The sequence below is a fragment of the Nerophis ophidion genome, linkage group LG01 (assembly GCF_033978795.1).
Source record: "Nerophis ophidion isolate RoL-2023_Sa linkage group LG01, RoL_Noph_v1.0, whole genome shotgun sequence".
Taxonomy (NCBI): domain Eukaryota; kingdom Metazoa; phylum Chordata; class Actinopteri; order Syngnathiformes; family Syngnathidae; genus Nerophis; species Nerophis ophidion.
Window position 1 is genome coordinate 72,555,779 of NC_084611.1, and position 19,385 is coordinate 72,575,163.

Sequence of the window (19,385 nt, forward strand, 5' to 3'; positions counted from 1 at the left end):
ATCGTCAATAAATCCACTAATAAACGGTGAACAAGCCTACTAGTCGCAACTCGAGAGAGGTACCAATCATTGGGAGGAAAATGGATGATTGCAAAGCTGCATGTCAGGTGTGGGAATATTCCGGCTTTAACCGAGTGAGGAAGATGAGCTCATCTAACAAACCACTTGAGCCATTTTTTCCAACTAAAGAAAAAATTGCACTTTCAGATGTTTAATATTTATCGAACTGAAATTTTCAATTGTATTTTTATTGTTTGTTTACTTATTTCGGATAGTGAAAAACCTTCCAATTACAATGGTAAAGAAAAAATAATGATACGTTTTTTGTGTTGGAAGGGAATATTTGCATTATCATTATTATTATTATATTAGTGTTCAATTTGGTCTCAAAATAATGCTGACAATAATATGGTTTATCTGCAATTATGTGTGGAACAATATAGTATATCGTCCAGCAAAATGCATTGTTGGTTCAGGCCTAATCAGGACTTGCCTCCAGCCAGGACCTGTCCACCTCTGGCCTGATGAACTTTGCCAACTGAATCCGCACTTTCTTCCCCTTCTTCACCGGGTTGAGTATGGAGTCGAACACGATGACAGCGCTTTTGTGCTTCAGGAGCGGTACCTTCACCACACTCTCTAAGGTCCTAAACGGTCCATGTTTGCTCCTGTAGTCCACTATGTTGTTGCACTTGCGTCCTCTGAGGAGCTTGACGCCGGCCAGCTCCTCCGCTGAAGCGGTGTTGAGCAGCTGCAAGATGGTGTCTCGCTGCTCGGTGGTGTAGGAGGAGTCCAAGACGGCTCCGTGCTCCTCCTCCTCACAGGACCCAGGGGACGGCGGAGAGACGACGGCGGTTAGGCTTTCTACCACGGCTACAGGAATTCTGCTCATCCAGCAACATGTGCACTGGAGGTAGCGCAGCTCCGTCTCAAGAGGACAGCCTTGCAGAGGGCGTCGGAACAAGCCAGATTGACCTGCATACTGACCTGCACAGGTAAACACAAGCTGATCACAACCTCTGAAATAACATTTTTGATCACAACCTCTGAAATAAAATGTTCACTGCAATTTTAGCAAACAGGCTTGTGTAGGAACAAGCATATCTGCATGGTATTCAGGGGTTACTATGATGTGCTGTGATTTGTATTAACTAGAGGGGGGTCTGCAGAGGTACTGCTGGGGGCCGTGAAATTTTTGGTTGATTAGACATTTAATAAATTCACCACAATGGATTGTGGTGAAATTTGAATGTCTTTAAATACACATCAACATTAATCTAACACACTGTAGTGTGGTTTATAAACGGCATTGGCATGGCCACCCTACTCACTTTAACTTCATCCATGTTCTACCGCTTATTCCCTTTTGGGGTCGCTGGCGCCTATCTCAGCTACAATCGGGCAGAAGGCGGGGTACACCCTGGACAAGTCGCCACCTCATCGCAGGGCCAACACCGATAGACAACATTCACACTCACATTCACACACAAGGGACAATTTAGTGTTGCCAATCAACTTATCTCCAGGTCAGGGGCGTCACTAGACCTAATACTGTACTGGGGCACACCTGGGGCACAAATAATTCATGTGAGCGTGCAAAGCGTGCAAGCAAAAACATTTTTAGCAGTTATTTATCATAAAAAAATACATAAATAGTGCTTTAAACTATGAAATCATATCAGATTATGTTGTATGGATCTTTGATTAACCACCTGAAATTAACTAATGCATTTGACCTACTTGTGCACTTTTTTACTCCAGACTTCTAAACTGCTACCTGTAAAAGCAAAAAGGAAGAGCAATGACTCTTTTTCAAATATATATTGCAGTAATCATCTGCAAATTTAACATCTACAAAAGTAAAACAAAAAATAAAGCACCCTACATCTCTGGGTTCTTTTATATTTAATTTCCATTTACGGCAATGTGGCTAATCCTATTTCAGATACACAAAACTATAAAATATACACAAAACAATAAAGCCACAGTAGTAGAATAAATGAACAACTGTTGTGTGTCTGTTCAGGGAATCATTTTCTGAGAAGTAAACTAACGTCTCCTTTTCATTTTTGCAAAGTGGTCAATCACTCTGGACAGACATGGAAATATTAAAGTAACTGTTATACAGTTGACCAGTGGTTCCCAACTGGTGGGTCGTGACATAAAAGTGGATTGTGTGTCATTTTCAGTGAGTCGCAGTCAGATGTGTGCATGAAAAAAAAAAAAGTTTAGGGAGAAAAAAATCAAATTGTGGCAACAAAACCAGATATTTTTAGCCATTTTTCTAGTGACTATTAGTGAGTATTTTAGCAAAAGGCAAACCGACTAACAAGTTGGAGGAGGACTCAGGACAGACATGGAAATATATTTTTTAAAAATCTAAATGGGGCAACAAAACCTGATATTTTCAGCCATCTTTCTGAAAACAAATACAGAAATGTGACTATTTTTTCTGGAAACAAAACCAGATGCTTTAGCTGTAGCCATTTTTCTGGTGACAAAACAACATTATTTTAGTCAAAGTCACACCGATTAACAAGACAAGTCTACTGTGCTATTTTTCTGTGAAATAAACTTGAATGATTTAAAAATTTGGCTCACGACTTGATATGGAAAACATTTTTTCTTCCTGAAGATAAACCATTTGAGAAGCACTCAACTCACACATGCTTACTCGAAATCATCATTGATGCAGAACCAGCAGACAATAAGCAACATTGTGTTTCATGTTCATTGGAAATTCCCCCGACAGCTTATACAGCAAATGAATATGTTTGTCTTGATACAAAGAATAACGTTAGCTAACTTAGCATCAACTTAAGACAATGATGTTGCCTAGCTAGCTAGAACTTCACTTACATCTCTCATTCCTCGCTTCTTCTCTGCTGCGGGCGAATAACTTTCTTAAATCCATCTAGGAGTTACAGTTTGAGTCAAATCAAAATCAAAATATTCTAATTAACAAATTGTTGTTGGCTAACGTCACCTACCTCACGTACTGATTCGAACCCCCCGCCCCTCTCTCTCTCTCTCTCTCTCTCTCTCTCGCAACCGAAGTCTCGATCCACACGTGAATAAATTACCATATTAAGTAGCCATGTGCTCAGTGTTTCGTGGACTGAATACAGTAGCAATCAATTACCATACTAAGTAGTATGTGCGCTGTTGTCTATGTTAAGTAGACTTAAAACTCTGAAGCGTTTTTTTTTATTGGTGAAATTTTTACTGGGGCACTGCAGATCAACAGCGGGGCACGTGCCCCAGTGAAATATGTCTGGCGACGCCCCTGCTCCAGGTGCATGTCTTTGGCAGTGGGAGGAAGCCGGAGTACCCGGAGGGAACCCACACATTCACGGGGAGAACATGCAAACTCCACACAGAAAGATCCCGAGCCTGGAATTGAACCCAAGACTCCAGGACCTTCGTATTGTGAGGCAGACGCACTAACCCCTCTCCCAACGTGAAGCCCTCACTTTAACTGACAGGTTTAAAATAAAAATATAAATATATGATATTGTCATATTCTGGTGAGCATATAATTTCTAGCTAGCAATTATCACCAGTTTTCAGCTAATAATTAGCAATGCTATACTGTATTATTTGAATATCTTAGCATTGCACAACAACAAAGTACCTCTAGGACCGGTTTAATTTAAAACACAATTTTATAGAGTATTTATAAATAGGGATCCACACTCCATCTCTCCCAGTTTATGGGTTCTTGCCTTGGAAAATGTTGAAGATCCCTGGTATTAAACAATCTTTTAAGAAAATCTAACAGTCCAGTTGCGATCGATTCAATGCCTTTTTGAGGACAATTACCTATAAAAATTAGAATATTCACAAGCCACATAGTTCTACTTTTAATTACTATATTACAGTACTACAACTAGCAGTGACAAGCTATATGTAGCTAAGCATGTATCTTAACTACATTTTCCAGTAGCTTGGCGCTAGCTTAGCTACTTTAACAAGTCCCTTTTACTGTAGCTTAGCTACTTTTAGACCCATGTTGCTAGGTAGCTTACATCAAAGCTACAGGCTATAAAGTCCTGCAAATCCAGGACCGCCAAAAATATGGATAAAATACAATGACTTAGAGGGAAGCACGGTGGTAGAGGGGTTAGTGCGCCTGCCTCACAATACAAAGAGCTGGGTTCGATCCTGCACTCGGGATCTTTCTGTGTGGACTTTGCATGTTCTCCCCATGACTGCGTGGGTTCCCTCCGGGTACTCCGGCTTCCTCCCAACTCCAAAGACATGCACCTGGTGATAGGTTGATTGGCAACACTAAAATTGACCCTAGTGTGTGAGTGTGAATGTCGTCTATCTGTGTTAGCCCTGTAATAAGGTGGCGACTTGTCCAGGGAGTAACCCGCTTTCCGCCTGAATGCAGCTGAGATAGCCTCCAGCACCCCTGCAACCCCGAACGAGACAAGTGGTAGGAAATGGATGGATGGACAATGACTGAGATAAATGAGAACATCCATGATTGATTAATTGGTGTTCGTATATAGCTAAAGTTAGGGTGAAACATTACGGACTGGTTAGACTTGTCCAGGGTGTACACAGCCTTTTGCCCGATTGTAGCTGAGATAGGCACCAGCGACCCCAAATGGAATAAGCGGTATAAATTGGATGGATGGCATTACGGACTGGCAAATCAGAGGCAAGATAACAAGAAACTTGTAAGCAAATCTATGACAATCATGTCACTCAGCCATGTCACATAACAAGGGAGTCCAAGACAATTTCAAGCTGACGATTCAAGAAAAAAAAAAAAAACACCTGAAAATGGCAGAGAAATTCACTCCCGCAGAATAGATTATTCCTTTAGTAATGAAAATTACCTGCAGAAAACCCACAATTATGCGTCTCCTTGGCCATATTTAATCAAATATATATGCATTTAGCGTAAAAACAATGCCTAAACCCTTAGTTTTTCATTGTTTACTAAGTAAATCAAAATCATATAATGTAGGAACACACATTAAGATGAGTTGAGGCAATGGAAAGTTTTACTGCACATAATTACTAACTGTTCCCAAACAACACACATTGTTTTTTATCAAGCTGTATACAGATGCTGTTTTTTTTTACTGTAGGTAAAGAAAATGAATAACAGTATAGGGTGGGCCAAAAAAAAGGAAAACTAAATACAGTGGAGTGCGGGGACCCATAGAGGTAGTTGTAAGTGACAGACATTTAATAATAATGGATGAGACACTGCCCCAAGTGGAGGAGTTTGAGTACCTAGGAGTCTTGTTCACGAGTGAGGGAAAAGTCGATCGTGAGATTGACAGGCGTATCGCTGCAGCGTCTTCAGTAATGCGGACGTTGTATCGATCCGTTGTAGTGAAGAAGGAGCTGAGCCGGAAGGCAAAGCTCTCAATTTACCGGTCGATCTACGTTCCCACCCTCACCTACGGTCATGAGCTTTGGCAAGATCACGGTTACAAGCGGCCGAAATGAGTTCCCTCCGCCGGGTGGCGGGGCTCTCCCTTAGAGATAGGGTGAGAAGCTCTGCCATCCGGGAGGAGCTCAAAGTAAAGCCGCTGCCAGGTGAGGTGGTTCGGGCATCTGGTGAGGATGCCACCCAAACGCTGCCCTGGGGAAGTGTTTAGGGCACGTCCAACCGGTAGGAGGCCACGGGGAAGACCCAGGACACGTTGGGAACACTGTCTCCCGGCTGGCCTGGAAACGCCTTGGGATCCCCCGGGAAGAGCTGGACAAAGTGGCTGGGGAGAGGGAAGTCTGGGCTTCCCTGCTTAGGCTGCTGCCCCCCCGACCCGACCTCGGATAAGCGGAAGAAGATGGATGGATGGACTTGTACACTCTCAGTTCCATTAACATTGGTATTATATATGTGGGCCCATAGCGTTGATGTCACAAGCTACCGTATTTCATTGAATTGCCACAGGGCATATAGTTTGCACCTGCCTTGAATTACTGCCGGGTCAAACTCGCTTCCCAAAATAATTAGCGCATGCTTAGTATTACCGCCTGGTCAAATTAGGGACATCATGAGTGACACTTCCCCTGTCCTCATTTTCAAAAAGGAGGAGGCTGACTTCAATACCAGTAATTTGAAATCGCATAAAGGGAAGAAGATTAAGAGCCTTTCATTAGGATTTAAGGTCCAAGCTTACATCACACTCAAATTTTTACTGCATACCTTTGGTAAGTGCCGGAGTGAGAAGAGGTTTTAAAACAATTAGAGCATGCTTACTTTTACAGCATGCCTTTGGTAAGCGCAGGAGTGAGAAGAGGTTTTTAATTAATTAGCGCCCCGGCAGCAATTCAAGGAAATATTTAATGGAGAGTAACTTGTAGTTTAGCTCACAGCATTTTCCAAGCAGCTTACCCATTACTTATGTCCAGTTTGTGACCTATGACATTTGATTGTAATGAAAACGGCACAGCACTAAAGTATTATAAAGACATTATCGTTGACATTGATTATGGTTCCATTCCATTTAGTGTTTAGAGAGGCAGCTACTAAACGAATTAGAGCAAAACATTCCCACATAAATGCAATCAAATGGCGAATAAAATACAACAATTCACTAACGCTACTTACGACTGTGTGCTACTGACGATAAAACCCGCCAGGCGACCCACATGGCCGCCAATAAAAAGTGTATAATCTCCCGTTTTAGACTATTTTGGGGTTATTTGCGACATTGCGCAAGTCCTCTAAATTGTTGTCCGACACTTTTAAAATGTCCGGTGTAAACCACGACTTTGCTTCTTTTTTCCGGAATGTGCACTGGCTTGTACTCTGCCGCCCTCTATTTGTAGGGCGTGTCCATGCATTCCATTATGTTGACTACTGTAGACGTGGAAGTAAATGTTTTTAGACTTCGATGTAAAGTTTTAAAAATGTGTATAGTGTACATTGTGCTGACATGCTGCAAGTGTGTGTGGTGTGCCAGCTGCACGGCGGCAGAGAGAAACACACTTCAGAGGGTCATAAGAATAGAATGAAAGAGAATGGACTTTATTGTCATTATATTTGCATATAACGAGATTAAGGACTCCAATTTGAGGTGGTAGTGGGAACAAATATGGGCGCAAGAAGTAATAAAGGAAAAACTAACAATTGAAATAAACAGACTACTATCCAATAAAAATGATAGGCCATCCTGTACAATATACAAAACACTATAGAAATACAAAATACTGTACCATATACAGAACAAGACAAGAGTACCGAAGTAATAAATGACAATGGGACGATGTGGCGCAGTGGAAGAGTGGCCGTGCGCAACCTGAGGGTCCCTGGTTCAATCCCCACCGAGTAACAACCTCGTCACGTCCGTTGTGTCCTTGAGCAAGACACTTCACCCTTGCTCCTGATGGGTGCTGGTTAGCGCCTTGCATGGCAGCTCCCTCCATCAGTGTGTGAATGTGTGTGTAAATGGGTGAATGTGGAAGTAGTGTCAAAGCGCTTTGAGTACCTTGAAGGTAGAAAAGCGCTATACAAGTACAACCCATTTACCATTTACAATCAGTGTCGGACATATTGTACCCGAAGGGTAGTATTTCACAGTAGAGTAATAGGGTAGGATATCGTATAGGGGTAAAATATTACTATACAAACCCCGTTTCCATATGAGTTGGGAAATTGTGTTAGATGTAAATATAAACGGAATACAATGATTTGTAAATCCTTTTCAACCCATATTCAGTTGAATGCACTACAAAGACAAAATATTTGATGTTCAAAATCATAAAGTTTATGTTCTTTTGCAAATAATAATTAACTTAGAATTTCATGGCTGCAACACGTGCCAAAGTAGTTGGGAAAGGACATGTTCAACACTGTGTTACATCACCTTTTCTTTTAACAACACTCAATAAACGTTTGGGAACTGAGGAAATTGTTGAAGCTTTGAAGGTGGAATTCTTTCCCATTTTTGTTTTATGTAAAGCTGCAGTTGTTCAACAGTCCGGGGTCTCCGCTGTCGTATTTTACGCTTCATAATGCGCCACACATTTTCGATGAGAGACGGGTCTGGACTGGAGGCGGGCCAGGAAAGTACCCACACTCTTTTACTAGGAAGCCACGCTGTTGTAACACGTGGCTTGGCATTGTCTTGCTGAAATAAACATTATAACTTGGCTTGGATGACAGCATATGTTGCTCCAAAACCTGTATGGACCATTCAGCATTAATGGTGCCTTCACAGGTGTGAAAGTTACCAATGCCTTGGGTACTAATACACCCCCATACCATCACAGATGCTGGCTTTCGAACTTTGCGCCTATAACAATCCGGATGGTTATTTTCCTCTTTGTTCCGGAGGACACCACGTCCATAGTTTCCAAATATAATTTGAAATGTGGACTCGTCAGACCACTGAACACCTTTCCACTTTGCATCAGTCCATCATAGATGAGTTCAGGCCCAGCGAAGCCGGCGGTGTTTCTGGGTGTTATTGATAAATGGGTTTTGCTTTGCATAGTAGAGTTTTAACTCGCACTTACAGATGTAGCAACCAACTGTAGTTACTGACAGTGGTTTTATAAAGTGTTCCTGAGCCCATGTGGGAATATCCTTTTGACACTGATGTCGGTTTTTGATGCAGTACCACCTGAAGGATCACGTGCAGTGATTTCTCCAGATTCTCTGAGCCTTTTGATGATTTTACGGACCGTAGATGGTAAAATCCCAAAATTCCTTGCAATAGGTCGTTGAAAAATGTTGTTCTAAAGCTGTTCGACAATTTGCTTACAAAGTGGTCACCCTCGCCCCATCCTTGTTTGTGAATTACTTAGCATTTCATGGAATCTGCTTTTATACCCAATCATGGCCCCCACCTGTTCCCAAATAGCCAGCACACCTGTGGGATGTTCCATATAAGTGTTTGATGAGCATTCCTCAACTTTATCAGTATTTATTGCCACCTTTCCCAACTTCTTTGTAACGTGTTGCTGGCATCAAATTCTAAAGTTAATGATTATTTGCAAACAAAAAAATGTTTATCAGTTTGAACATCAAATATGTTGTCTTTGTAGCATATTCAACTGAATATGGGTTAAAAATAATTTGCAAATCATTGTATTCCGTTTATATTTACATCTAACACAATTTCCTAACTCATATGGAAACGGGGTTTGTATGTTATTGATTGACTGATTGATTGAAACTTTTATTAGTAGATTGCACAGTACAGTACATATTCCGTACAATTGACCACTAAACGGTAACACCTGAATAGGTTTTTCAACTTGTTTAAGTTGGGGTCCACGTAACTCAATTCATGGTGGAGTTCAACATGGTGACAGCTCTGGGAAAGATGCTGTCTCTGAGCCTGTTTGTTCTGGCTCTGATGCACCTGTAGCGCCTGCCTGATGGTAGCAGGTGGAACAGGCGGAAGCCAGGGTGTGTGCTGTCATTGGTGATGTTTTTTGCTTTGTTGAGGCAACGGGAGTTATATAAATCTTTCAGGGAGGGCAGAGAGCAGCCGATGATTTTTTGTGCAGACCTTATGACCCTTTGAATCGCCTGTTTGTCTGCTTCAGTGCAGCTGGCGTACCACACTGCTATGCAGTACGTCAGCAGGCTCTCGACAGCCAAGCGATAGAAGGTCACCATCAGGTGTCTCTCCAGTCTGTTCTACAAAATGCCATGAAGATCACTGCCTGCTCTCTCCCCTCCCTAGATGAACTGTACAGTGCCAGGTGCCTCAAAAAGGCCCAAAACATCATAAGGGACCCATTTCACCCTGAACATAAACTTTTTGAACTCCTGATAGGAGTAAAATGCCGGACAAACAAATTTAAGAACGCTCTTTACCCGAGTGCAATAGTGTTGCTGAACACAAGACAAGGATGACTGTGAATGTGAGCTGTGTGCTTGGTATTTATATGTATTTTATGTATGTTTATCTATTTATACAATTCTTATGTTTTTATGCGTTATTATGAATTTGCACTGAATTAGTTTTGTTTACAATTTTGTTGTACCATGTACAATGACAATAGATATATTCGATTCTATTCAATTCTATTAGTGTTGATTGACCCTATCAGACACATTTACTCAACAATATGTTATATATGCAGCTCTACACTCCTGCAAACTGCAAAAAAAAATTAAATAAACATACAATCCTGTTAAACTAGTCAGTCAATGGGGGTCGACCTATCTTTAAGCTACCATTTACAGCTGACCCTTTTATAAACGTGATCACACGCCTCTTGCACTTCCTTACCCTGTTATTTTGAGACCGAAGCGTTTGTGTGCAGAACAATAAACGTCATGATGCTGCGCAGCAAAGAGGAAATGCTGGGGCACTGGGCTATGAGAAGCAAACATGTTTTTTTCCCCCCCACCTACTAAATCTGTGTCATGTCTCTTTAGTAGGACTGAAAGTGACGCAGGCTACAGCGCTTTCACCCATGGCCAACTTGGAGAGAAACAACAAAATTTTACTCGATTTAGTGCGACTGCCTTCCAACAACACGTGTGCCGACTGTGGAGCTCCTGGTGAGTTGTGTATTTTTTTTTTTAACAAGATGAATGACTGACTCATGTACTAGTTGTTGTGGGGCATCGTTGTTGCTTTAGGGCAGATATACGGCCACCAGGGGGCATGTTTGCATGGTATTCAAGGGCTGCTATGATGTGCTATGATGTATCAATACATTTGTAAGTGTTATTTACAGTACAGTATTTTACACAGAACTGCAATCTATTTGTGGTGTGGGGGGTGCGAGATGACACCCAAATTTGTATAATGAGCATGTAATGGGCACCGTGGGAGAGATTAAAAAGGTTATGGGAGGGACAAAAAGTAAATAAAATAGTTTTTTTTAATTCCACAAATAAAACGCAGCTAAGTTGATAACATGGATCCCTCCTGCTACGTCTTATTTTCTGGCAGATCAGGTGCGTATTAGCTGTGTTAAGAAGCGGCATGACGATAATGACAATTCACATTAACGGATATGCAAGTTCGTTATAATGTGTTCAAATGTTTTTTGTAGTGGTCCACCACAAATAAATGAATACCTGGAAAAAACTATAGTTCAATTCATCTCACGGCCTAGGGGCCCAATCTGGTTCGGGAATCACACCATACAGGGCCCCGGGTTCCTTTCAAAATTTATGACACAAACAATTTTGCAGGAATTCCTAAAACACCACACTGCCCCTTTTATTGGGATTAGCTCAGGTGTTTCTCTAGGCAACTTTTTAAGTCTTCTCCTTTTTGGCACTTATGTTTTTTTCGTAATGCGCTTTATATAAGTAAGGTGTCACTGTAGCTTGTCTAATTCCGATGCAGTCAGTATTCATTTGTTCAACTTTTTTAGTTATACTAGGGGTGTTCCTCAAAGTTCCATTTTAGGTCCTCTATTTTTCATCATTTGGGTTAAGGGTATCCAGACTTTTTCCAGTGATGGAAATTTAAAGTATGCATGGCCACTTTGATACATTTTGTTCATGAAATATACTATGATATAACCAATACACTGTAGGTTAATTTATGCTAATATCTAAACAAAACATCCTCATATTTGCTTGGTATTATCAAAACAAAGCCAATTAGATTAATTCATGATTATTTTCATTACGATTTATTTTTATTTATGATTTAAATCACCTCCTTGTCATTTTATGATCTTTAAAGCACTTTGAACTCTGCTCTAAAATAACTTGATTTGCCTAAAATAACCCTCTTGATATATTAAATACCTTATTATTACTATTCTTTACTAATATTAGTAAATACCGCTAACTAATTTAACACGTTTTTGAGGGCTTCAGCACACTTAAACGTAACATATCTTGAAAGAAATTCGTACACATGGATGCACGTAAATCATCAAAGACCATTAAGATGTGCAGTTCGCCGGCCATTTTGGTTTTCGGGTCCCATTTTTGTGGGGATTTGGGCCAGTTACATTTTTTTAAATAGATTTTATGTAATGTTTTAATCCAGGATGTGTTTATTCTTTTTTTTAATGCGGTGCGGGCCAATAAAAATCAAGCTGCGGTCCACACTTTGGATCAGACCTGGACAAATTAAGGCCCGGGGGCCACATGCGGCTTGTTAAGCTTTTCAATCTGGCCCGCCGGACATTCCCAAATATTTTTTTTAGATCTTTAAGATGGAAAGTGTAGCTGCCATTATGATGTGTGCAGTGATGTTTTCTAATGATCGTAAGTCTTCAACTATACAAAGCATTTCAATGGTTGGAATCTGCGCTTATGGATGATATACCAGTTACAATGGTAATCTAATTAGTTACTATGGTCATCTACGTCAGTGGTTCCCAACCTTTTTGTATCCGCGGACCGCTCAACGCTTATTAATTTGTCCCGTGGCCCGGGGGCGTTAAGGGGGGGGAATCCTTTTTTTTTTTTTTTCTTTGTCATGAAAAAGGGAGGTTTTTGTGGTTGGTGCACTAATTATAAGTGTATATTGTGTTTTTTATGTTGATTTAATAAAAAAAAACAAAAAAAAAAAACTTTTTTTAAAATAAAAATGAGTACAAAATTCTTCTGCGGCCCGGTACCAATCGGGCCACAGGGCCACGGCTCGGTGGTTGGGGACCACTGATCTACGTCACAGCAGCTCAGACGAGGCACCAAGCAGTGTGGGCGAGAAGCGTTTCCACAGACGCGGAAGGAAATTTTCACAATAAAGTTCTAAAACTTAGTGATATATCAGATGTATCAGATTGTAGGTGGGTTTTGTACCCTTCGTTCATATTTCACTGTTTGTTGAATTTTTGTTGCGTTTCACTTGATTGTAAAATATGTCAATCAAAAGGGGGTGTGACATTCATATTTTGTCAATATTCAGTGTTTTATCGTTCATAGAAACATGTAAAATTCCATTACGTTATCTAAGGAGGTCTGTCATAACGTTTTTAGCATCCAATCAGACACTATTATGAAGTTTTGTATTAGTGTCCCTAAAAATAGATATACCAGCACTCAGACAATTTTTTTCTCTGAATGTGGCCCCCGAGTCAAAATAATTGCCCGGGCCTGCTTTGGATATTCCTTAGACAAAGACCTAGACCTAGACAAACTTTATTGATCCACAAGGGAAATTGTTCCACACAGTAGCTCAGTTACAAAGAATGGAAAGGATAAGGATGGAAAGGAGTTTGGGTCTAAAAACTGAGACTCACATTTTTGCAGCAGATTCTTAAAAACAGTAGAACACTTCTGTAACTCTGAGAAAATAAATAGGAAAAAATAAACGGCTACTGTAGAGGAAGCTGTTTTTTCTGAATATACAAAATAAAACTGATAGTTAAGGGATCATTATCTTCCTGGAAATGTGGCCCCCAGAACGGTTTAGTTCAATGTCCCCGCCATAGTAATTTTGTAGTTCACTACATTTCGAAGTTAACTTTTTTCTGTTCTTTATTTCTTGTCTTAAAAAATGTTGACGTTGTTTATGCTTGCAGAGCCTGGCTGGGCCTCCTACACTCTGTGTGTGTTTCTGTGTGTCCACTGCTCAGGGATGCATCGGAACTTGCCCACCATCAGCAAAGTGAAGTCAATACGCTTGGACCTATGGGAAGACTCCCTTGTAGAGGTTTGGAGTTTTGTATTAATTTTACACACACTTAGTCAAATACAAATATTTTTTTTTTTTTCATTGAAATGTATTTATGTATTCAATGCAATTTACAGCACTTGTATGATACTGTTAAATTATCACTATATGTATCACTAACTCATTGTAATAAAATAATATACCATGTATTAATGTGTTAGTTATGTGTAATATATGTATAATGAAATAGATTACATGTTTATATTAGATAATAATGAGTATAATGTAATTTTGTTACAGGTAAACTATCACAATGTATATATTATTGGCATAACTGTAGTACCATGATATAATGCATAACTGTTATGTTCTACAAGTATACATAATAAGATGCAATACAATACAATATAATATTCTGGTGTTGTTTACTTCAGACATACTGCCATCATATTGCAGCCTCCACTTGTCTCTTTTGTGACACTGCCAACTACTGGTCACACTTATCATTACACCATGTACCAAATAAAATATCTTCCAGGTCGGTAAGCTCAACCGAACTTATTTCTTACATTAGCCGCACCGGGTTCTAAGGCGCACTGTCGAGTTTTGAGAAGAAAGAAGGAGTTTAAGTGCGGCTTATATTCCGGAAAATATGGTATTCATGTGAGTTTGGTTTGTACATCTCATTGGTATGCCATTTTGTGTTTTCCAGGCCATGCGAGTAAGAGGAAACTCTTTCGCCAAAGCCACATATGAAAAACATGTTCCCGCTTATTTCTACCGGCCTCAGCAGACAGACTGTGTGTATGTGCTATTGTATTATACATTGCCATTATTAATTTGTCTTTTTATTAGAAGTGAAATTATGGATTAAGCAAATCCCTGAAAGGGGAACAGAAAGAGCTATTGATGGATCAGGCATCAAAAAACAAACATGTATTATTATTCCTAACTGTCAGCGTTCTTAAGGACCAGTGGATCCGCGCCAAGTACGAGAGAAGAGAGTTCACAGGGGAACAATTCATTCATCAATCTAATGGCCCAGGTATTGTCTATTTTCTGCCACTAACTTCTCATCTTTGCCGTCATTCATTGTGTGATCTATCATCCTACTGTAGATACCACACAGGTAGTACTGTGGAAGAAGCGCAAAGACAACAGGAACTTTTTCAAAAGGATCTTCCTGCTGTCCCGTAGTGACTTTACCCTTAAATACTTCACCAAAGAAGCTGTAAGCACTTCCTTCGCCAGGGAACCTGGTCTTTTCACAGTTTACCAGGATTACATACAAAGTATACCCTTATTAGAAGAAAACTCACAACATGGAGAATTTTCCGTCTGTCACTTTCAAACATATAATGTAATTGTATATCATCCAATTAATAATTTATTTGTCGTTCAAACTAAGTCTAGAGATCCCAAAGCTGTAATCAGCATGAAGGAGCTGAATGCGGTTTTCCAGCCCGAGAAGATCGGTCACGCTCACGGACTGCAGATCTCCTACATGCACGAGGAACGGAGCAGGAACATGTTTGTTTACCATGACAATGGACAGGTGAGGCCCGATGTTTACACCCGTAAATCCCCATGCTTTGCTTATTGTCTTCCCTGCATTCTCTCTGCAGGTCATCGTTTCCTTTTTTAATGCAATTCGTGCAACCCGCTTGGAGTACCTCCAGAAGAAGCATCCCGGTCTCGGACTGAATGAGGTGGGTTCCACTTGCACTTATCTCGCAGTAATGTCCTTTTTCTTAAGGTTTTCATCTGCACAGTTAATGCCGCAGATAACCAGGCATTGCCTCAAGGAAGGGTTTATGGAGAAAACTGGCCCAACGGTGAGTTAGTCGCCACAGAAATTAAGATGTTACACTTTTTGTCTGATATATTATAAATCACTCTGTTTGGACGTGTGTTTGCAGCAGCGTGAGTCATTCAAGAAGAGGTGGTTCACATTGTGCACAATGAATAGGAAACTGCTTTATTATAAGTCTCCACTGGTAAGAAACAGGAAAAAAAGACCAAATTGGGATGTATTAATACATATTTCTGTCTAATATACTAAAATAGGACAAAGACCAAATTAATAATATTAAATATAGACTATTTGCCAAAATTATTTGGCCACCTGCCTTGACTCACATATGAACTTAAAGTGCCATTCATTGTTATATGTGTTTTATGTTGCACGATTGCACCAAGAAAAATGTCTTGTTTGTGAACCCGTTCTCAAACAATGGCAATAAAAACTATTCTGATTCTGATTCCTAACCCATAGGGTTCAATATGATGTAGGTCCACCTTTATCAGCTATTACAGTTTCAACTCTTCTGGGAAGGCTGTCCACAAGGTTGCGGAGTGTGTTCATAGGAATTTTTGACCATTCTTCCAAATGCGCATTAGAGAGGTCACTCACTGATGTTGGTCGAGAAGGCCTGGCACTCAGTCTCCGTTCTAATTCATCCCAAAGGTGTTATATCAGGTTCAGGTCAGGACTCTGTGCAGGCCAGTCAAGTTCATCCACACCAGACTCTGTCTTCCATGTCTTTATGGACCATGCTTTGTGCAGTGGTGCACAGTCATGTTGTTGGAAGAGGAAGGGGCCCGCTCCAAACTGTTCCCACAAGGTTGGGAGCATGGAATTGTGAAAAATGTTTTGGTATCCTGGAGCATTCAAAGTTCCTTTCACTGGAATTAAGGGGCCAAGCCCAACTCCTGAAAAACAACCCCACACCATAATTCCTCCTCCACCAAATTTCACACTCGGCACAATGCAGTCCGAATTGTAGCGTTCTCCTGGCAACCTCCAAACCCAGACTCGTCCATCAGATTGCCAGATGGAAAAGCGTGATTCGTCACTCCAGAGAACGTGTCTCCACTGCTCTAGTGTCCAGTGGCGACGTGCTTTACACCACTGCATCCGACACTTTGCATTTGACTTGGTAATATATGGCTTAAATGCAGCTGCCTGGGCCATGGAAACTCATTCCATGAAGCTCCCTGCGTACTGTACGTGGGCTAATTGAAACGTCACATGAAGTTTGGAGCTCTGTAGCAACTGACTGTGCAGAAAGTCTTTGCACTATGCGCTTCAGCATCCGCTGACTCCTCTCTGTCAGTTTACATGACCTACTGCTTGGTGGCTGAGTTGCTGTTGTTCCCAAACTGTTCAAGTTTCTTATAATAAAGCCGACAGTTGACTTTGGAATATTAGGAAGCGAGGAAATTTCACAACTAGATTTGTTTCACAGGTGGCATCCTCTGACAGTTCCACGCTGGAATTTACTGAGCTCCTGAGCGCGGCCCATTCTTTCACAAATGTTTATAGAAACAGTCTCCATGCCTAAGTGCTTGATTTTATACACTTTTGTGGCTGGGCCAAGTGATTAGGACACCTGATTCTGATCATTTGGGTGGGTGGCCAAATTATTTTGGCAATATAGTGTATATACTGTGTATGTACAGTGGGGCAAAAAGTATTTAGTCAGCAAGTTCTTCCACTTAAAATGATGACAGAGGTCTGTAATTTTCATCATAGGTACATTTGAACTGTGAGCGACAGAATGTTAAAAAAAAATCCAGAAATTTACATTGTAGGAATTTTGAAGAATTTATTTGTAAATTATGGTGGAAAATGAGTATTTGGTCAACCATGCAAATCTCTCACTGATGGAAGGAGGTCTTGGCTCAAAATCTCACTATACATGGCCCCATTCATTCTTTCCTTAACACGGATCAATCGTCCTGTCCCCTTAGTAGAAAAACAGCCCCAAAGCATGATGTTTCCACCCCCATGCTTGACAGTAGGTATGGTTTTTCTTGGGATGCAACTCAGTATTCTTCTTCCTTCAAACACTACGAGTTGAGTTTATTCCAAAATGGATACATGGATGATACAGCAGAGGATTGGGAGAAAGTCATGTGGTCAGATGAAACCAAAATAGAACTTTTTGGTATAAACTCAACTGATCGTCTTTGGAGGAAGAAGAATACTGAGTTGCATCCCAAAAAAACCATACCTACTGTGAAGCATGGGGGTGGAAACATCATGCTTTGGAGCTGTTTTTCTGCTAAAGGTACAGGACGATTGATTCGTGTTAAGGAAAGAATGAATGGGGCCATGTATCGTGAGATTTTGAGCCAAAACTTCCTTTCATCAGTGAGAGCTTTGAATGGTTGACCAAATACTTATTTTCCACCATAATTTACAAATAAATTATTTAAAATTACTACAATGTGAAATCCTGGATTTTTTTCCCACATTCTGTCTCTCACAGTTGAATTGTACCTATGATGAAAATTACAGACCTCTGTTATCATTTTAAGTGGAAGAGCTTGCACAATCGGTGGCTGACTAAATACTTTTTTGCCCCACTGTATATATATATATATATATATATATATATATATATATATATATATATATATATATATATATTAGTAAACACAACACTTTTGGTGTTGCTCCCATTGTTCATGAATTAAACTTAAAGATGTAAAACCTTTACTATACTAACAAAATCCTTTTTTCTCTCGAACATTCTTCACAAATCTGTCTAAATCTGTGTTATTGAGCACTTCTTCTTTGCCAAGATAATTCCTCCCACCTCACAGGTTTGGCATATCATCCCAATACGATACTGAGTACATCAACGTATCATAGTAGTTTGACCCACTGTGGGCTCCTCCCTCTTAGGACGCCACAGAGCTGGGCGCCGTCTTCATCGGCACCGAGAGCCACAACTACTCTGTGACGGGGGACAGCAGACACAGCTCCAGAGGAGGCCGCTGGCACTGCGCTATCACTCTGCGGACTCCTGAGAGGCAGTATGTGTTCATGTGTGAACAGGAACAGGAGCAGCAAGAGTGGATGGAAGCCTTTAGAAAGGTCATAGGTCAGCCCATGACCCCTGAAGACTACGCTAGTAAGTTCACTGCTTGACACGCATTCTATGTCACTTTGGTGCTTAGTCAATGTGTCGTTTGTGTCCGTCAGACGAAGCCAACTTGAGAAGAGGAAAATGACGACTAGCATCTCAAGTGTTTAACACGTAAACAAAGAAAATGGGACACGCGGCCATGACACTTATAAGAAGTCAAGACTGAAAAAATGTATGCACTGTAAGTGGTCACCAACTTCCGCTCTTTTGAAAATACTTTTTGCAAGATTTCCAGAAGAACATTAGTGCAGTCAAAGTTCATGATGTTAGCTAAGGTGTGCTTTTAACAGAAAGCTCACCCAAAATGTCTTAAGGTTAACAAATGATTAACAATGGTGCAATTACACAATTACTGGATGATACTGAATATAGGGTAAAACATTTTTTCAAATCATTTGGGATAGGCTCTAGCACCTCCCGCGTCCCCGTAATGGACAAGCGGTAGAAAATGGATGGATGGATACATTTAAAAATAAAGTTAATTACAATAAATAAATTACATATTTCTTAGCTGATTTTTTTTTTTTGATGACTTTACTTCATTCATGACTGTTATTTTTGAAGTAGCAGCACTCCTCTGTTGTTTGCCAGCTTGCAAACAACCTTTCCTTCAGAGCAATGGTGTATGTGAGTGACAGGAAGAAAAGCTCAGACTCGCTTGGAAACTCCACAGATAAGTAATAAATAATCTGGAAAAAAAATGTTTTTTATATTTGGGTCAATATGGTAATTGGTATAATATTCAATTTGATTGGTTGGTGATATTTATTGGTGTGTTTTTATTATTAAATGACTCCAAACATACTAATACAGAATTTGCATTTTATTTGTTTGAAATTTGATTTTAGTACATTTTGTGATTGTCAGAATAAAAAAAAAAAACATTGAGTGCACTTTTTTGTCATGTTTTGTACTGTACTGT

General features: G+C 40.3%; 2 protein-coding genes across 7 annotated transcripts in view; one reads left to right on the forward strand and one right to left on the reverse strand.

Annotated features, from left to right (window-relative positions):
- Positions 1 to 6,762, reverse strand: part of tefm (transcription elongation factor, mitochondrial) — a 15,711-nt gene extending 8,949 nt beyond the window's left edge. For 4 of the 5 annotated variants that reach the window (XM_061910603.1, XM_061910593.1, XM_061910577.1 and 1 more), the window contains exons 1-3: positions 2,991 to 3,101; positions 2,860 to 2,914; positions 494 to 987 (exon numbers count right to left, since the gene is read on the reverse strand). In XM_061910603.1, coding sequence (XP_061766587.1) covers positions 494 to 987; positions 2,860 to 2,914; positions 2,991 to 3,086 — 645 coding nt within the window. In that variant the 5' untranslated portion in view covers positions 3,087 to 3,101. Of the gene's footprint in view, positions 1 to 493; positions 988 to 2,859; positions 2,915 to 2,990; positions 3,102 to 6,580 lie in introns of those variants that run through there. The other variant, XM_061910585.1, reaches the window with a different exon arrangement.
- LOC133559159 (arf-GAP with dual PH domain-containing protein 2-like) lies at positions 6,054 to 19,297 on the forward strand. 2 transcript variants are annotated; one of them, XM_061910617.1, is made up of 12 exons: positions 6,054 to 6,180; positions 10,370 to 10,495; positions 13,435 to 13,565; positions 14,239 to 14,330; positions 14,486 to 14,571; positions 14,645 to 14,757; positions 14,935 to 15,081; positions 15,152 to 15,235; positions 15,299 to 15,361; positions 15,446 to 15,523; positions 18,220 to 18,448; positions 18,520 to 19,297. In XM_061910617.1, exons 2-12 carry the CDS (start codon positions 10,408 to 10,410, stop codon positions 18,546 to 18,548), a joined length of 1,140 nt encoding a protein of 379 aa, XP_061766601.1. In that variant the 5' UTR covers positions 6,054 to 6,180; positions 10,370 to 10,407; the 3' UTR covers positions 18,549 to 19,297. The 2 variants fall into 2 exon arrangements, with proteins under 2 accessions (XP_061766601.1, XP_061766607.1); XM_061910623.1 differs by lacking the exons at positions 6,054 to 6,180; positions 15,446 to 15,523 and having other exon boundaries at positions 10,263 to 10,495.
- The last annotated feature ends 88 nt before the right edge of the window (positions 19,298 to 19,385 follow it).